Source organism: Ovis aries, chromosome 1 (assembly GCF_016772045.2).
Source record: "Ovis aries strain OAR_USU_Benz2616 breed Rambouillet chromosome 1, ARS-UI_Ramb_v3.0, whole genome shotgun sequence".
NCBI classification, from domain to species: domain Eukaryota; kingdom Metazoa; phylum Chordata; class Mammalia; order Artiodactyla; family Bovidae; genus Ovis; species Ovis aries.
The window spans coordinates 101,663,676-101,682,513 of record NC_056054.1 but is presented as its reverse complement, the minus strand read 5'-3'; the positions used below and the strand labels follow the sequence as shown (position 1 = coordinate 101,682,513).

The 18,838-nt window shown below is 40.8% G+C and overlaps 1 protein-coding gene across 1 annotated transcript; it reads left to right on the top strand.

The window, feature by feature from the left end:
• The first annotated feature begins 2,305 nt into the window (after positions 1-2,305).
• Positions 2,306-17,345, top strand: LOC132659646 (craniofacial development protein 2-like). Its single transcript, XM_060414310.1, has one exon. The coding sequence runs from the start codon at positions 8,602-8,604 to the stop codon at positions 10,003-10,005; it is 1,404 nt and encodes a 467-aa protein (XP_060270293.1). The 5' UTR covers positions 2,306-8,601; the 3' UTR covers positions 10,006-17,345.
• The last annotated feature ends 1,493 nt before the right edge of the window (positions 17,346-18,838 follow it).

Here is an 18,838-nt window from a genome sequence, read left to right as displayed (position 1 = left end):
TCAAACCTTGGTCTGAATACTGATCTGTGGATGTGTGGGGTGAAACCATGAGGCTTGGGGGTGGGAAACACCAAAGGACAGTAAGCCAAACAGTTCTCCGAGCTCCCACACACAATACTGGGAATGTTCTGTTTGTACTCCTGACAGTGTGGGTAGATCTTACAATACATAGAGCACTGGGTGGAGTCTTCAAAAGGGCATTAGGATAAAGGCTACCCTGGACCCACCATGCAAAGCCTGAAAGCAAGCCTAGAAAGGATCAAACTGATAACCATGCATGCCAGAACCAAGACCAACACTCATGGAAGAAATGCAGCAAACAACACTAAGCAAAATTCCCAGTGTCGGACGCCCAATCAGTATGCATGCATGCTCAGTCACGTGACTGCGACCCCATGGACTGTAGCCCGCTAGGCTTCTCTTCTCTGTCCATGGAACTTTCCAGGCAAGAATACTGGAGTGAGTTGCCATTTTCTACTCCAGGGGATATTCCCAACACAGGGATCAAACTCACGTCTCTTGCACCTCCTGGACTGGCAGGTAGATTCTTTACCATAGAGCCAGCCAGTCAAATACTACCATAAAAAAAGACAGTGAGTCAGGAAAATATTATCCCAACCAAGAGAAATTTTCCTAGAAATGACAGTGATGGTGGAATTAAAACAGCTATAAACATGCTTCAGACATTTACGGCTGTAAAGGCAAACAAAACTATAATGAGAGAATATAAGACCCAAATGGAACTTCTAAAAATGAAGAATACAATACCTGACATGAAAAATACATTGATGGAACATCTTTCTACTGGGGCTTCCCTGATAGCTGGTAAAGAAACTGCCTGCAATGCAGGAGACCCCGGCTCAATTCCTGGCTCGGGAAGGTCCCCTGGAGAAGGGAACAGCTACCCACTCCAGTATTCTGGCCTGGAGAATTCCATGGACTGTATAGTCCATGGGGTCGCAAAGAGTTGGACACAACTGAGTGACTTTGACTTTCAGAGATGAAGAATACAATACCTAACGTGAAAAATACACTGGTAGAACTTCTACTTCAGGGGAAGGTAGAATAGATACACTTTCACCATTCCTGGCACAACTATAAATCCTAGAAATTATACATGAAACAAAGACGGCTGAGAAGTGGAAAGAAGCAAGCATACTGCCTAGGAATGGTGGGGCCCAAGGAACAACACTGCAGTGAATCCCTTGGATTTTCTTTTTGCCTCATTTATCCAAGAAACCTGGAAAGGCCAAATTGGGGTACAAATAAAAGTACAAATAATAAGCCTCAGTAAAAGCCTGCTCCTAGTCAAAGCAAAGGAGCAGCCTTAGCAAAAAATCTTTTAGACAATTAACTGTGCTACTCTAGCCAAACACCACAGATAGCGCTGTAGCCCTACCACCACCATGCCGAGGCTGAGAGGGGAATCTAGCCTTCCATTCTCTATAAAGGTGATAACACCTGGGCCAGCACCCCTGCCAGGGTGGTGCCAGAGAAGGCCAAATAAGAAACTACAAGCTGCCCCTCCACCAGCCAGTAATAGTCCTGTCCCTCCCTGGTGTCAGCAGGGAACCTGGAATTCACTCCCACCTGGCAGAAAAGAGGCATGCTTCTGCCTTCCTACAGGGTTGAGTCAGAGGAGGCCTAGTGGAGAGTTTGCACTTTCACCATTGCCCAGCAGTAATGAGGCCTCATTCACCATAGTATCAGTGGAGACCATGTAGGAAGCTGGAACTCACATCCCCACCTAACAGGAAAGAGAAGCTCCATGTGCCTTGGTGTCAGTGGAGGTAAGGGGTAAAATCTGAAACTATACTTGGCAGTAATGACCTATTTCCCCTTTCTGTGCCAAAGCAGTATAAGAGAAAGTCAGTTAAAACAGAAGTAAGTTTTAAGATTCAGAGTCTCATAATACAAAAATGTCCAGATTCCAATTTTTAAAAATCTGTCCTCATACCATGAACCAAAATGATTTCAATCAATGAAACAAGAAAATCTATGCCAGTACTGAGATGACAGAGATATTAGAATTACCTGGCATGTTTTAAAGCAGCCATGAGAAAAATGCTTCAACAATTATGAATATGCTTTAAACAAACGGGATTAAAATAGCTTTTAGAGAAACAGACGATACCAAGAAGAATTAAGTGGAAATATTAAAACTATAAAATGTAATACTGAAAATGAAAAGTTCAGTGGATGGACTCAGCCGCAGAACGAAGAGAACAGAGGAAAGGGCTGAATAAACAACAGAAACTCCCCACTATGAACAACAGAGGAAAGAGAACTGGGGGTGGGATGGGTGGGGAGAAGAACGGAGCCTCAGAAGCCTGTGAGACTATAACAAAAGACTTAATATTTCTGTCACTGGAGTCCCAGAAGGAGAGGAGAAAGAAAGCAGGGCTAAAATATATATATATATACAACAGAGTAATGGCTGAAAACCTCCCAAATTTGTTAAGAGACATAAACTTTTTGATTCAAAAAACTAAGCAAACCCCAAACAAGATAAACTCAAAGAAATCCATGCCAAGACATATCAGGACTAAACTTCTGAAATCTAAAGACAAAAAAGTCTTTAAAACAGCTAGAAAAAAATGACATTGCTGCTAAGGGAAGAACAACCCAATTCAAATGACAGCAGACTTCTCATCAGAAACCATGGAAGCAGGAAGGAGTTGATACCGTATTTTTCAAATGTTGGACTGTTGACCCAGAATTCTATACCTAGAAAAAAAAAAAAATTCTTCAGGAATGACAGGGAAATTAAGACAGTCTAAGACAAAGGAAAACTAAAAGTTTGTCACCAGTAAACTGACTAAAAGAATGACTAACTATGGAGAACAGTGTGGAGATTCCTTTAAAAAGTGGAAACAGAACTGCAATCCCCCTGCTGGGCATACACACCAAGGAAACCAGAAGTGAAAGAGACACGTGTACCCCAATGTTCATCGCAGCACTGTTTACAATAGCCAGGACATGGAAGCAACCTAGATGTCCATCGGCAGACGAATGGATAAGAAAGCTGTGGTACTTATACACAATGGAATATTACTCAGCCGTTAAAAAGAATGCGTTTGAATCAGTTCTAATGAGGTGGATGAAACTGGAGCCTATTATACAGAGTGAAGTAAATCAGAAAGAAAAAACACCAATACAAACATGAGTTTGAGTGAACTCTGGCGGTTGGTGATGGACAGGGAAGCCTGGCATGCTGCAATTCGTGGGGTTGCAAAGAGTCAGACATGACTGAGCAACTGAACTGAAACTGAACTGATGGAATTTAGAAAGATGATAATGATGACCCTATATGCGAGACAACAAGAGACACAGATGTAAAGAACAGACTTTAGGACTCTGTGCGAGAAGGCGAGGGTGGGATGATGTGACAGAATAGCATTGAAACATGTATAATCATATGTGAAACAGAGCACCAGTCCAGGTTCAATGCATGAGACAGGGTGCTCAGGGCTGGTGCACTGGGACGACCCTGAGGGATGGGATGGGGAGGGAGGTGGGGGGGTGTTCAGGATGGGGGACACATGTACACCCATGGCTGATCCATGTCAATGTATGGCACAAACCACTACAATACTGTAATTAGCCTCCAATTAAAATAGATAAATGAATTTTTAAAAAAAAATCATGCATGTGTGCTAAGTTGCTTCAGTCATGTCCGACTCTGCGATGCTATGGACTGTAGCCTGACAGGTTCCTTTGTCCATGGGGAATCAAAACAACAACAAAAAAAGAATGCCTAAAGGAAATTCTCTAAACAGAAAGGAAACAATAAAGAAAAAAAACAGCTTGGAATATCAGGAAGAAAGAAACAGCAGGGTTAGTGAAAATATGGGTAAAGTCAATAGATCTCTTGAGTTTTATAAATTATGTCTGACAGTTGATGAAAAAATTATAACATCGTCTGATCTGGTTCTATCAATATGTGTGTGTGTATGTTAGTCACTCACTAGTGTTTGACTCTTTGCAACCCCATGGACTGTAGCCTGCCAAGCTACTCTGTCCATGGAATTCTCCAGGAAAGAATACTGGAGTGGGTTGCCATGCCCTTCTCCAAGGAAATCTTCCTGATCCACAGATCAAACCCAGGTCTCCTGCATTAGCAGACAGATTCTTTACCATCTGAGCCACCAGGGAAGCTCCTAACGATACGTAGAGGAAATATTTTAAAGAATTATAAACGAGAGAGAATAGGGTATTATACAGATGTAGGGTTTCCATACTTCACTCAAACTGGTAAAGGATAACAGTAGGCTATGATAAATTATGTATATATAATACCTGCAGCAGTCAACTTTTTAAAAAGCTATACAAAGAGATAACACTCAAAATGGAATTCTAAAAAATGTCCAAGTAATCCTCAGGAAGGCAGGAAAAAGAATACAGAAACAGAATAAAAACAAAAAATAAAATGGCAACCTTAAGCTCTAAAGTGAAAGTGAAGTCGCTCAGTCATGCCCAACTCTTAGCGATCCCATGGACTGCAGCCTACCAGGCTCCTGCATCCATGGGATTTTCCAGGCAAGAGTACTGGAGTGGGTTGCCATTGCCTTCTCCATAAGCTCTAAACATACCAATAAATATATTAAATGCAACAGTCTAAATACATCAATTAAAGACAGAAATCAACAGTGTTAGTGAAAAAAAAAAATGACCCAAATAGATACTGTCTACTGAAAACTCACTGGAAATATAATGATACAATGAGCAGAAGAGGAACTGGATGAAAATAGTCAAAAGGTACAAACTTCCAGTTATAAATAAGTACTAGGGATGTAATGCACATGATAAACATAATTAACACTGCTGTACATTATAAATAAAAGTTAAGAGAAATTCTAAGAATTCTTATCACAAGGAAAAATGTATCTATTACTTTAATTTTGTATATGAGATAATGGATTGTCACTAAATTTATTGTTATAATCACTTCGTGATGTATGTAAGTCAAATCTCTATGCTGTACACCTTACACTTATACAGTGCTGTATGTCAATTATATCTCAATAAAACCAGAAGATATATATATATGTGTGTGTGTATATATATATGAAAGTAAAAGTGTTAACTGGTTAATTTCTCAGTTGTGTCCAACTCTGTGCCCATGGACTGAAGCCTGCCAGGCTCCTCTGTCTGTGGGATTCTCCAGGCAAGAATACTGAAATGGGTTGCCATTCCCTTCTCCAGGGGATCTTCCCGACCCAGGGATCAAATCTGGGTCTTCTGTATTGCAGGCAGATTCTTTACTGTCTGAGCCACCAGGGAAGCCCTATATATATATTATTTATATATATATATATATATATGTGTATATATATATATATATATATATATATATAAAATGATATATAAGTCACTCAGTCGTGTCCGACTCTGCGACCCCGTGAACTGTAGCCCACCAGGCTTCTCCATCCATGGGATTCTCCAGGCAAGAATACTGGAGTGGGATATAATGATATAGTCAAGTTAAAAGTAAAAGGATAGGAAAAGTTATACCATGCAGATATTAAACAATAGGAAGTGGGAGTGGTTGTATTAATATCAGAAAGAGTAAACTTCAGAACAAAGACTTACCAGAGACCAAGAAGATCACTATATAACAACACAAAGACCAGTCCAGCAAGAAAAATGTGGCAATCCAAAATGTACATGCCCCAAATGGGTGAAAAACAAGTGAAGCAAAAATGAACTGAACTACAAAGTAGACAAATCCAGAATTATATCTGGAGACTGCAGTAACTCAATAACTGATAGAACAACCAGAAAGTCAGCAAAGATACAGAAAAATTCAACACCACCATCAACCAACAGGACTTTATCAACATTTATAGAACGCTCTACCCAACAAAAGCAGAATACATATTTTTTAATTCTCCCAACATAGGCCATATCCTGGACTATAAAACCAGTCTCAACCAGTTAAAAAGAACTGAAATCAAACTAGAAATCAATAATAGAAGGATAAGAAGAAAATCTCCAAATACTTGGAAAGTGACTTATGACTTAATGAAGTCTTAAGGAAAAAAAAATTTCTAATACATCGAACTAAATAAAAATGAAAATGCAACATATTAAAATTTGTGGCAGGATGCTTGGGGCTGGTGCACTGGGATGACCCAGAGAGATGGTATGGGGAGGGAGGTGGAAGGAGGGTTCAGGATTAGGAACTCACTCATGTACACTCATGGCGGATTCATGATGTATGGCAAAACCAATACAGTATTGTAAAGTAAAGTAAAATTAAAAAAAAAAAATTCTGGTACACAGCTAAAGCAGTGCTGAGGGGAAATTACAGTTCTAAATGCATACATTAGAAAAGAAAGGTCTAAAATCAGTCATCTAAACTCTCACCACAAGAACCTAGAAAAGGATCAAACTAAACCCATAACAAGGATGAACAAGGAAATAAAAAAAGATAAGGAAACAGAAGAGAAATCAATGAAAGTTATAAAAGAAAGAAAATAGAGAATATTAATGAAAGAAAGAGCTGGTTCTTTGAGAAAAAAAATCAATAAAATTGACAAACCCCTAGGAAGAGTGACAAGAAAAAGACAAAATTACAAACATAGGAATGAAACATGGTATCTCTAAAAACCCCGCAAATACTAAAAAGATAAGGGAAGAGTATGAACTCTATACATATAAAATTGAGAACTCGGACAAAACAGATTAAATCTTTGGGAAAAAAAAATTACAAACAACCCAATATGAAACATATCATTTGAACAAACCTATAACAATTAAGGAGAAAAGGAAAGATATACCCATCTGAATGCACAGTTCCAAAGAACAGCAAGGAGAGATAAGAAAGCCTTCTTCAATGATCAGTGCAAAGAAATAGAGGAAAACAATAGAATGGGAAAGACTAGAGATCTCTTCAAGAAAATCAGAGATACCAAGCAAACATTTCATGCAAAGATAGGCTCAATAAAGGACAAAAATGGTATGGACCTAACAGAAGCAGAAGATATAAGAAGAGGTGGCAAGAATACACAGAACTATACAAAAAAAGATCTTCACAACCCAGATAATCACGATAGTGTCATCACCCACCTAGAGCCAGATATCCTCGAATGTGAAGTCAAGCGGGCCTTAGGAAGCATCACTAAGAACAAAGCTAGTGGGGGTGATGGAATTCCAGTTGAGCTATTTCAAATCCTAAAAGATGATGCTGTGAAAGTGTTGCACTCAATATGCTAGCAAATTTGGAAAACTCAGCAGTGGCCACAGGACTGGAAAAGGTCAGTTTTCATTCCAATCACAAAGAAGGACAATGCCAAAGAATGCTCAACCTACTGCACAATTGCACTCATCTCACACGCTAGTAAAGTAATGCTCAAAATTCTCCAAGCCAGGCTTCAACAATATGTGAATCATAAACTTCCAGATGTTCAAGCTGGTTTTAGAAAAGGCAGAGGAACCAGAGATCAAATTGCCAACATCCACTGGATCACTAAAAAGGCAAGAGAGTTCCAGAAAAACATCTATTTCTGCTTTATTGACTATGCCAAAGCCTTTGACTGTGTGGATCACAAGAAACTGGAAAATTCTGAAACAGATAGGAATACCAGACCACCTGACCTGCCTCTTGAGAAATCTGTATGCAGGTCAGAAAGCAGCAGTTAAAACTGGACACAAACAACAGACTGGATCCAAATAGGAAAAGGAGTACATCAAGGCTGTATATTATCACCGTGTTTATTTAATTTATATGCAGAGTACATCATGAGAAACGCTGGACTGGATGAAGCACAAGCTGGAATCAAGATTGCTGGGAGAAATATCAATAACCTCAGATATGCAGATAACACCACCTTATGGCAGAAAGTGAAGAAAAGAGCCTCTTGATGAAAGTGAAAGAGGAGAGTGAAAAAGTTGGCTTAAAGCTCAACATTCAGAAAACTAAGATCATGGCATCCGGTCCCATCACTTCATGGCAAATAGATGGTGAAACAATGGAAACAGTGACAGACTTTATTTTTTGGAGCTCCAAAATCACTGCAGATGGTGACTGCAGCCATGAAATTAAAAGATGTTTACTCCTTGGAAGGAAAGTTATGACCAACCTAGACAGCATATTAAAAAGTAGAGACATTACTTTCCCAATAAAGGTCCATCTAGTCAAAGCTATGGTTTTTCCAGTAGTCATGTATGGATGTGAGAGTTGGACTATAAAGAAAGCTGAGCACCAAAGAATTGATGCTTTTCAACTGTGGTGTTGGAGAAGACTCTTGAGAGTCCCTTGGACTGCAAGGAGAGCCAACCAGTCCATCCTAAAGGCAATCAGTCCTGAATGTGCATTGGAAGGACTGATGTTGAGGCTGAAACCCCAATACTTTGGCCACCTGATGCGAAGAGCTGACTCATTTGAAAAGACCCTGATGCTGGGAATGATTGAAGGCAGGAGGAGAAGGGGATGACAGAGGATGAGATGGTTAGATGGTATCACCGACCCAATGGACATGAGTTTGAGTAAACTCCAGGTGATGGACATGGAGGCCTGCAGTCTATGGGGTCGCAAAGAGTCAGACATGACTGAGGGGCTGAACTGAACTGAACTCATAACACTAGAGGTCTGACAGAATGTGGTCCACTGGAGAAGGGAATGGCAAGCCACTTCAGTATTCTTGCCTTGAGAACCCCATGAACAGTATGAAAAGGCAAAATGATAGGATACCAGAAGAGGAACTCCCCAGGTCATTAGGTGCCCAATATGCTACTGGAGATCACTGGAGAAATAACTACAGAAAGAATGAAGGGATGGAGCCAAAGCAAAAACAATACCCAGCTGTGGATGTGACTGGTGATAGAAGCAAGATCCGATGCTGTAAAGAGCAATACTGCATAGGAACCTGGAATGTCAGGTCCATGAATCAAGGCAAATTGGAAGTGGTCAAACAAGAGATGGCAAGGGTGAACGTCAACATTCTAGGCATCAGAGAACTAAAATGGACTGGAATGGGTGAATTTAAATCAGATGACCATTATATCTACTACTGCGGGCAGGAATCCCTCAGAAGAAATGGAGTAGCCATCATGGTCAACAAAAGAGTCCAAAATGCAGTACTTGGATGCAATCTCAAAAATGACAGAATGATCTCTGTTTGTCTCCAAGGCAAACCGTTCAATATCACAGTTATCCAAGTCTATGCCCCAACCAGTAATGCTGAAGAAGCTGAAGTTGAACGGTTTTATGAAGACCTACAAGACCTTTTAGAACTAACACCCAAAAAAAATGTCCTTTTCATTATAGGGGACTGGAATGCAAAAGTAGGAAGTCAAGAAACACCTGGAGTAACAGGCAAATTTGGCCTTGGAATGCGGAATGAAGCAGGGCAAAGACTAATAGAGTTTTGCCAAGAAAATGCACTGGTCATAGCAAACACCCTCTTCCAGCAACACAAGAGAAGACTTTACACATGGACATCACCAGATGGTCAACACCGAAATCAGATTGACTATATTCTATGCAGCCAAAGATGGAGAAGCTCTGTACAGTCAACAAGAACAAGACCAGGAGCTGACTATGGCTCAGATCATGAACTCCTTATTGCCAAATTCAGACTGGAATTGAAGAAAGTAGGGAAAACCACTAGACCATTCAGGTATGACTTAAATCAAATCCCTTATGATTATACAGTGGAAGTGAGAAATAGATTTAAGGGCCTAGATCTGGTAGATAGAGTGCCTGATGAACTATGGAATGAGGTTCGTGACATTGTACAGGAGACAGGGATCAAGACCATCCCCATGGAAAAGAAATGCAAAAAAGCAAAATGGCTGTCTGGGGATGCCTTGCAAATAGCTGTGAAAAGAAGAGAGGCAAAAAGCAAAGGAGAAAAGGAAAGATATAAGCATCTGAATGCAGAGTTCCAAAGAATAGCAAGAAGAGATAAGAAAGCCTTCTTCAGCGATCAGTGCAAAGAAATAGAGGAAAACAACAGAATGGGAAAGACTAGATATTTCATGCATAGATGGGCTCGATAAAGGACAGAAATGGTATGGACCTAACAGAAGCAGAAGATATTAAGAAGAGGTGGCAAGAATACATGGAAGAACTGTACAAAAAAGATCTTCATGACCCAGATAATCATGATGATGTGATCACTAATCTAGAGCCAGACATCTTGGAATGTGAAGTCAAGTGGGCCTTAGAAAGCATCACTATGAACAAAGCTAGTGGAGGTGATGGAATTCCAGATGAGCTGTTTCAAATCCTGAAAGATGATGCTGTGAAAGTGCTGCACTGAATATGCCAGCACATTTGGAAAATTCAGCAGTGGCCACAGGACTGGAAAAGGTCAGTTTTCATTCCAATTCCAAAGAAAGGTAATGCCAAAGAATGCTCAAACTACCGCACAATTGTACTCATCTCACACACTAGTAAAGTAATGCTCAAAAATCTCCAAGCCAGGCTTCAGCAATACGTGAACCGTGAACTCCCTGACATTCAAGCTGGTTTTAGAAAAGGCAGAGGGACCAGAGATCAAATTGCCAACATCCACTGGATCATCAAAAAAGCAAGAGAGTTTCCAGAAAAACATCTATTTTTGCTTTATTGACTATGCCAAAGCCTTTGACTGTGTGGATCACAAGAAATTGTGGAAAATTCTGAAAGAGATGGGAATACCAGACCACCTGACCTGCCTCTTGAGAAACCTGTATGCAGGTCAGGAAGCAACAGTTAGAACTGGACTTGGAACAACAGACTGGTTCCAAATAGGAAAAGGAGTACATCAAGGCTGTATATTGTCACTCTGCTTATTTAACTTATATGCAGAGTACATCATGAGAAATGCTGGACTGGAAGAAACACAAGCTGGAATCAAGATTGCTGGGAGAAATATCAATAACCTCAGATATGCAGATGACACCACCCTTATGGCAGAAAGTGAAGAGAACCTAAGAAGCCTCTTGATGAAAGTGAAAGAGGAGAGTGAAAAAGTTGGCTTAAAGCTCAACATTCAGAAAACGAAGATCATGGCACCCGGTTCCATCACTTCATGGCAAATAGATGGGGAAACAGTGGAAACAGTGTCAGACTTTATTTTTTGGAGCTCCAAAATCACTGCAGATGGTGATTGCAGCCATGAAATTAAAAGATGCTTACTCTTTGGAGGAAAAGTTATGACCAACCTAGATAGTATATTCAAAAGCAGAGACATTACTTTGCCAACTAAGGTCCATCTAGTCAAGGCTATGGTTTTTCCAGTGGTCATGTATGGATGTGAGAGTTGGACTGTGAAGAAGGCTGAGTGCCGAAGAATTGATGCTTTTGAACTGTGGTGTTGAAGACTCTTGAGAGTCCCTTGGACTGCAAGGAGATCCAACCAGTCCATTCTGAAGGAGATCAACCCTGGGATTTCTTTTGGAAGGAATGATGCTAAAGCTGAAACTCCAGTACTTTGGCCACCTCATGAGAAGAGCTGACTCATTGGAAAAGACTCTGATGCTGGGAGGGATTGGGGGCAGGAGGAGAAGGGGACGACTGAGGATGAGATGGCTGGATGGCATCACGAACTCGATGGACGTGAGTCTGAGTGAACTCCGGGAGATGGTGATGAACAGGGAGGCCTGGTGTGCTGCGATTCATGGGGTCGCAAAGAGTCGGACATGATTGAGCGACTGAACTGAACTGAAGTAATTTTAAAGTGTCCCCTTCTCCCCCACCACCAAAAAAGCAAAAACCTTTGAGGCCCATATATTTTCTCTGGAGAATTCTACAAAATGTTTAAAGAAGAATTAACACCAATTCTATATAATCATTTTCACAAAGTAGAAGAGGAGAGAATACTTCCCAATTCGTTTTATGAAGCTATATTACCCAGGGGTGGGGAAAGGGGACAGACTACAACAGTACAAAAAAAAAGATAAGTACAGACAAATATCTCTCATGAATATAAATCGAAAAATCCTTAATAAAGTATTAGCAAATAGAGTTTAGCAATGTATGGAAACATTTATATACCATGCCCAAGTGGAGTTTATTCCTGGGAGACAAGTATGGTTCAGTATTCAAAAATCAACCCATGTAATCCACCATATTAAGACTCTGAAGAAGAAAATCACATGATTATATCAATTGATTCAAAGAATCAATTTGACAAAAGTCAACACCCACCCGTGATTACCAAAAAAAAAAAGACTCAGGAAAATAGGAATTCGGAAATCTCTAAAGCTTGACAAGAACACCTACAAAGCCTACAGCTAACACTATACTCAATGCTGAAAGTCTCAGTGTGTGCTTTTCTCCTAACATTGGGAACAAAGCAAGTATATCTGCTCTCATCCCTCTTATTCAAAATTGTGCTAGTGGTTCTAGACAGTGCAATAAGGCAAGAAAGGGCAATAAAAAGCATACAGATTTGCAAAGAAAAAGTAAAACTGTCCCCATTTGCAGATGCCAAATTTTCTACATAGAAAATCTTAGTGAACCTACAAAAAACCTCCTAGAAGCAAATTAACACATTGTTGACTGGGGGATTTCTTCAGAAACTAATGCCTGTGGCCAGCAAATTATCCTGTAAGTGAATATTGAGATGTCTCCAGTCAATAACATTTGGGTAACAAAAGATGTATTAATGTCTCTGATCAACAATGCATTAATACACACACACCCCCATGTGGACACCAAAATTAAAAATACTATTTATCATTGCTCAAAACATGCTTAGGTATAAATAACAAAATGAATACAAATACAAACTATACAATGTCATTGAAATAAAGATCTAAATAAATGGAGACATTCTATGTTCATGGATCAGAAGACTCAACTTAGTAAAGGTGTCAATTCTTCCCCCCAAATTGATATGCAGGTTTAATGAAATTTACTATCAAAATCCTAACATTTTTTGTTGACAAATATCATATTGTTTCAAAATTTATATGGAAGGCAAAGGAACTAGAACTAAAATAATTTTAGAAACAAAACCAATGAAGTGTAATAAATCATCTATCCAACTTTATTATTAATATATAGCGACAATAATCAATGCTGTGTATTGTAGGTGGAGAGACAGACATATCAAAAAGAGGAAAAATATGAAGCTCTCAGAAACAGACACACACAGATATGTTCTACTCCCTTTTTTTTGACAAAGATACCAAAGCAACTCAATGGAGGAAAGATAGCTTTTTCAGCAAATGATGCTGGAGCAATTATACAGGCATAGGCCAAAAATTCAACCTAAGTGTACCGCCTTATTCAAACATCAACTCAAAATGGCCACAGACTTAAATGTAAATTGTAAAATTATAGAACTTTTTTTAAAGGAGAAAATCTTTAAGATCTAGGATTAGACAAAGAGTTCTTAAATTTGACAACAAAAACATGCTCTATAAAAGGAAAAATCAAGAATTTGGATCTCATCAATGTTAAAAATGTGTGCTCCTCTGAAAGCTCATGTGAAGAGAATGAAAAGACAGACTACAAGGAAACAATGTTTGCAAACCATCTATCTACATATCTAAATAAACTAGCTCTCAGTTAAAAAAAAAAAAAAAAGGACACAGGCAATCCAGTCAGAAAATGGGCAAGACATAAACATATATTTCACTAAACTAGAAAGGAAATAATGAGGGACAGGAAGCACATGAAAAGCTGTTCAACACAGTCAGCCAGAGAAATGCAAATGAAAACCGCAAGGAAATATTACCATGCACCTATCAGAATGGTTCAAGTAAAAAATTGTGAGAATACCAAATGCTGCTGAGGATGCAGAGAAACTGGTCATACAGTGCTGGTAGGAATGCAAAACGGGGTAAGTGAAGTCACTCAGTCGTGTCTGACTCTTTGCGACCCCATGGACTATACAGTCCATGGCATTCTCCAGGCCAGAATACTGCAGTGGGTAGCCCTTCCCCTCTCCAGGGGATCTTCCCAACCCAAGGATCAAATCCAGGTCTCCTGCATTGCACCAGATTCTTTACCCGCTGAGCCACAATATATATGGGGTAGCCACTATGAAAAAGAACTTGGCAATTCTTTACTATGTTAAATATACACTTACCATTTAACTCAGCAGTCCCATTCCTAGATATTTACTAAGGAGAAATGAAAAGTTATTAATAATATTAATTTAATGTTCATCAAAGCTTTATTTCCCCAAATGGAAGTAACCCCAATGGCCATCAATTGGGCATAAAGAAGGGACTACTATCCAGCAGATAAAGGAACAAACGAATGAATACAGATAGATTTAAATATAGGCTACGCGAAATAAGCTGGACACAGAAGACTACATGCTGGGGACTCCCCTGGTGGTTCAATGGTTAAGCCTCCATGCTTCTACTGCATGGGGAGCAGGTTTGCTCCCTGGTTAGAGAACTAATTCCACGTGCCTCAGCCAAAAAAAAAAAAAAAGACTACACTGTGAATCTTGCCTTCTCTCTAAAGGGTGAGCTACCTTTCTTTACACTTGATAGGTCTTCCCATAACATCTAGTGCAAGATGATATACAGAACTGAAAAATGAAAAGCATGGAGACGGAAGTGACCTTGAATGAGAGAGAGCTGGCACACGCTCAAAATGTCTGTTGATAAATGAATGGATTTTGACCTCACCTACAGTTAGAGTAAGTTAATTATCCATGGACATACAGCACGTCCTTGCTCCTGAACGATCATCTAGTTATTGTTCTCCAAACTAAACGAGTCTAGGTAGTTTTTTCCAGTGTGAAATACTGAAATCACACTCGATTTTAAATCAGGAGAGGGCCAGCCCCCTGTGCCACACTGTCGTGTGGGGATAAGTCTCTCCATCTGTGAAATAACACTGGACTGGCTGATCTCCAAAGCAATTTCTACTTGAAGAAATTCTGTGATTCAGTCCTTCCCTTTGGCATCTAGTTTTCATTTCTCTGAAGTGTGGAAACAAAACACAGTAACCCATTTAGCCTCTTTCCATCAGCTTTTGTTCTCAGGTGCATCTTACCAGAGGTACCCTACAGCTAGCTTTCCTCACTGTTGACAGGAAACATACCCATCTGAATGCAGAGTTCCAAAGAATAGCAAGGAGAGATAAGAAAGCCTTCCTCAGCGATCAATGCAAAGAAATAGAGGAAAACAATAGAATGGGAAAGACTAGAGATCTCTTCAAGAAAATTAGACATACCAAGGGAACATTTCATGCAAAGATGGGCTCGATAAAGGACAGAAATGGTATGGACCTAACAGAAGCAGAAGATATTAAGAAGAGGTGGCAAGAATACACAGAAGAACCGTACAAAAAAGATCTTCAAGACCCAGATAACCACAACGGTGTGATCACTCACCTAGAGCCAGACATCCTGGAATGTGAAGTCAGGTGGGCCTTAGGAAGCATCACTACGAACAAAGCTAGTGGAGGTGATGGAATTCCAGTTGAGCTATTTCAAATCCTGAAAGATGATGCTGTGAAAGTGCTGCACTCAATATGCTAGCAAATTTGGAAAAGTCAGTAGTAGCCACAGGACTGGAAAAGGTCAGTTTTCATTCCAATTCCAAAGAAAGGCAATGCCAAAGAATGTTCAAACTACCGCACAATTGCACTCATCTCACATGCTAGTAAAGTAATGCTCAAAATTCTCCAAGCCAGACTTCACCAATACGTGAACCATAAACTTCCAGATGTTTTAGAAAAGGCAGAGGAAGTAAGGCATATAAGTTGAATACGCAGGGTGACAATATACAGCCCTGTCATACTCCATTCCCAATTTTGAACGAGTCCGTTATTCCATGTCCAGTTCTAACTGTTGCTTCTTGACCTGCATACAGATTTCTCAGAAGGCAGGTTAGGTAGTCTGGTATTCCCATCTCTTGAAGAATTTTCCACAGTTTGTTGTGATCCACACAGTCAAAGGCTTTGGGGTAGTCAATAAACCTTATTTAACTTCTATGCAGAGTATATCATGTGAAATGCTGGGCTGTATGAAGCACAAGCTGAAATCAAGATTGACAGGAGAACTATCAATAACCCCAGATATGCAGATGACACCACCCTAATGGTAGAAAGCGAAGAGCAACTGAAGAGCTTCTTGATGAAAGTGAGAGAGGAGAGTGAAAAAGTTGGCTTAAAACTCACCATTCAGAAAACGAAGATCATGGCATCCAGTCCCATCACTTCATGGCCAGTAGATGGGGAAACAATGGAAACAGTGAGAGACTTTATTTCCTTGAGCTCCAAAATCACTGCAGATGGTGACTGCAGCCATGAAATTAAAAGACGCTTGCTCCTTGGAAGAAAAGCTATGACCAACCTAGACAGCATATTAAAAAGCAGAGATATTAGTTTACCAACAAAGGTCTATCTAGTCAAAGCTATGGTTTTTCCAGTAGTCATGTAAGGATGTGAAGAGTTGGACTATAAAAGAAAGTTGAGCACTGAAAAACTGATGCTTTTGAACTGTGGCATTGGAGAAGACTCTTGAGAGTCCCTTGGAGTGCAAGATCAAACCAGGCAGTTGTAAAGGAAATCAGTCCTGAATATTCATTGGAAAGACTGATGCTGAAGCTGAAACTGCAATACTTTGGCCAACTGATGTGAAGAACTGACTCATTGGAAAAGAGCCTGATGCTGGGAAAGATTGAAGGCAGGAGGAGAAGGGGACGACAGAGGATGAGATGACTGCATGGCCACTGACTGGATGGACATGAGTTTGAGCAAGCTCCGGGAGTTGTTGATGGAGAGGGAACCCTGTCATGCTGCAGTTCATGGGGTCGTAAAGAGTTGGATACAACTAAGCAATTGAACTGAGTACAGCTACCAGACAACTATTGGGATTTTGTTCTTCCAGTTCCCAGAGATGCACTTACTTCTGTAATTCTTTGAGTGCTCTATGCTGTCACTTCTCCAGCTCAAAGGCCAAAGTATAGGCTACTTTGTGAAGTCCTGCTCCTGAAGGACCTGTCTTAGATTCCAGGCCACCTGGGGACTGTGTGAGATGGGTCCAAAGTATGACTACTGCTGTTGTGTTGGGCCTTGAAGAAGCTTTCTCCAGAAAGCTGTGAGTCTTCAGTCTCCCACAAATAGCCCTAAACGCCAACATATCAACTTGCATTTAATTTTAGTTGACTCCCTCTTCCCATGGAGACTCTTCTCAGTAATTATGCCCTGACCCAGGTTAAATTTACCACCTCACTGCAACAAGCACTGCTATCTACAGAGCCCCACGACGGGCATGCTGCCCGCAAGTGTAACAGCACCCCACACAAGTCCACAAGAGGCATGTTATCCCCCTTATAGATGAAGAAACTCAGCAACCCAAGGGGACAACAGGAACACTTTATCAGTGCCAACAGCCTGTTTTTTTTCAACACGCATTTAGTAAAAAGCTACTGTATGCAAAGCACGTGTGGTTCTTTCTGGTAAAGCAGAAGCCTCCCAAGGATGCTGAAATTTTTCTGGGTTTGTATGTCTATAATGAATGTGCTAGCATGCTCCCAAGTTGTTTTTAGAAAGCAAGTGTTAGCATCCATAGGACTCAGATTCATGATGACAACGGTGCTCAGGTCAAATCTAGTAGCACGTCCCACTGTTTACAGACGTGGAAAACTGAGGGCTCACAAGACTGTTAAGCACAGAGATAAGAGTGAGGAAAGAACTCAGGGAGAAGTCTGCTTGGAAGACACAAGACTTGCCCTTCAGATTTAATACTGGGGAGATGTGATATTGGGCAGCAACTTGGTGCCTGTCAATTCCTGATCATGTTAGCATTTAGCTCCACATGCTGGGAAATGTTTTCTGGCCAAGGTACCCCTTCCTGTGCCCTTGCAACGGCTTGCCCTTTTCTCTTATCATTTCACTTTTGAAATGGATTCTAATTATCCACGAATCCATGGACACTCTCTAGACAATGGGTTCCTTGAGGAAAGAGTGTGTCTTATTTCCAAAACTTTGCATCCTGATAATATACCCTAGTATTTGTTGAACCCACTCCAGTGTTCTTGCCTGGAGAATCCCAGGGATGGGGGAGCCTGGTGGGCTGCCATCTGTGGGGTTGCACAGAGTCGGACACGACTGAAGCGACTTAGCAGCAGCAGCAGCAATATTTGTAGAATAGTGAATAAGTGAACAAATAAATGAATAATCAAACTTGCAACCTTTCATTCTGACACTTTTAAGGAGATGTCAAAGGAGCTCATGAAGCATCTCTGCTGGAGATAAGGCCCTGGATTTTAACTTCTGAAAAACTTTCTATTATAGGGATCTGGGAATGTGTGAACATGCTCCCAACTCCTAGCCCAGCTCCTCTTCCTCTTGCTCACTACTTGGGCCTGGAGCGGGGAGTCTCAGAGTGGCATCTCACCCAGGAGAGGGCAGCAGAGGCCCATCCAGTGAGACGAGAGCCCAGGCTTTTGGGCCCAGCCCAGCCTTCCCACCCGGTGAGGAGAGCAAGCCCATGAGAGCTTCTGCTCCAATTATGAGGATGAGAAAACTGACACGGAGTTCGCTCTGGGTCACATGATGGCAAAGTCAGGCCTGCCCATTAGTCCCCATTACTTCTGGATGTCAGGGCCCATCTGACGTTTCCAAGATGCTCCAAACATTTTTTAGCCTAAAACAGACCTGCAGCAGTGAAAGACATCAGATCCCCGGATGCTCAGCATCTCCCGTTACAAAAGCCCATTCTTGACGCTGCCTCTCCACCTACTGCGCTTCCTCCATCTCCTCCCGGCCACGTTCCTAGAAGGTTGTGTCCATAGGGAGCATGCATCCACTTCCACATCCTCAGCTCACAGTCGCTACTATGTCCACTGCAGTCAAACTCCTGTCAACCCCATCTGAAGCTAACCATCAGTATTACCCACGACCCAGTTACACATCGGTGGAAACCTTTTG

Bases quoted from the DNA above. Each gene is read 5' to 3' on its own strand.
- LOC132659646 (XM_060414310.1), top strand. From the start codon at position 8,602: ATGTGGTCCACTGGAGAAGGGAATGGCAAGCCACTTCAGTATTCTTGC.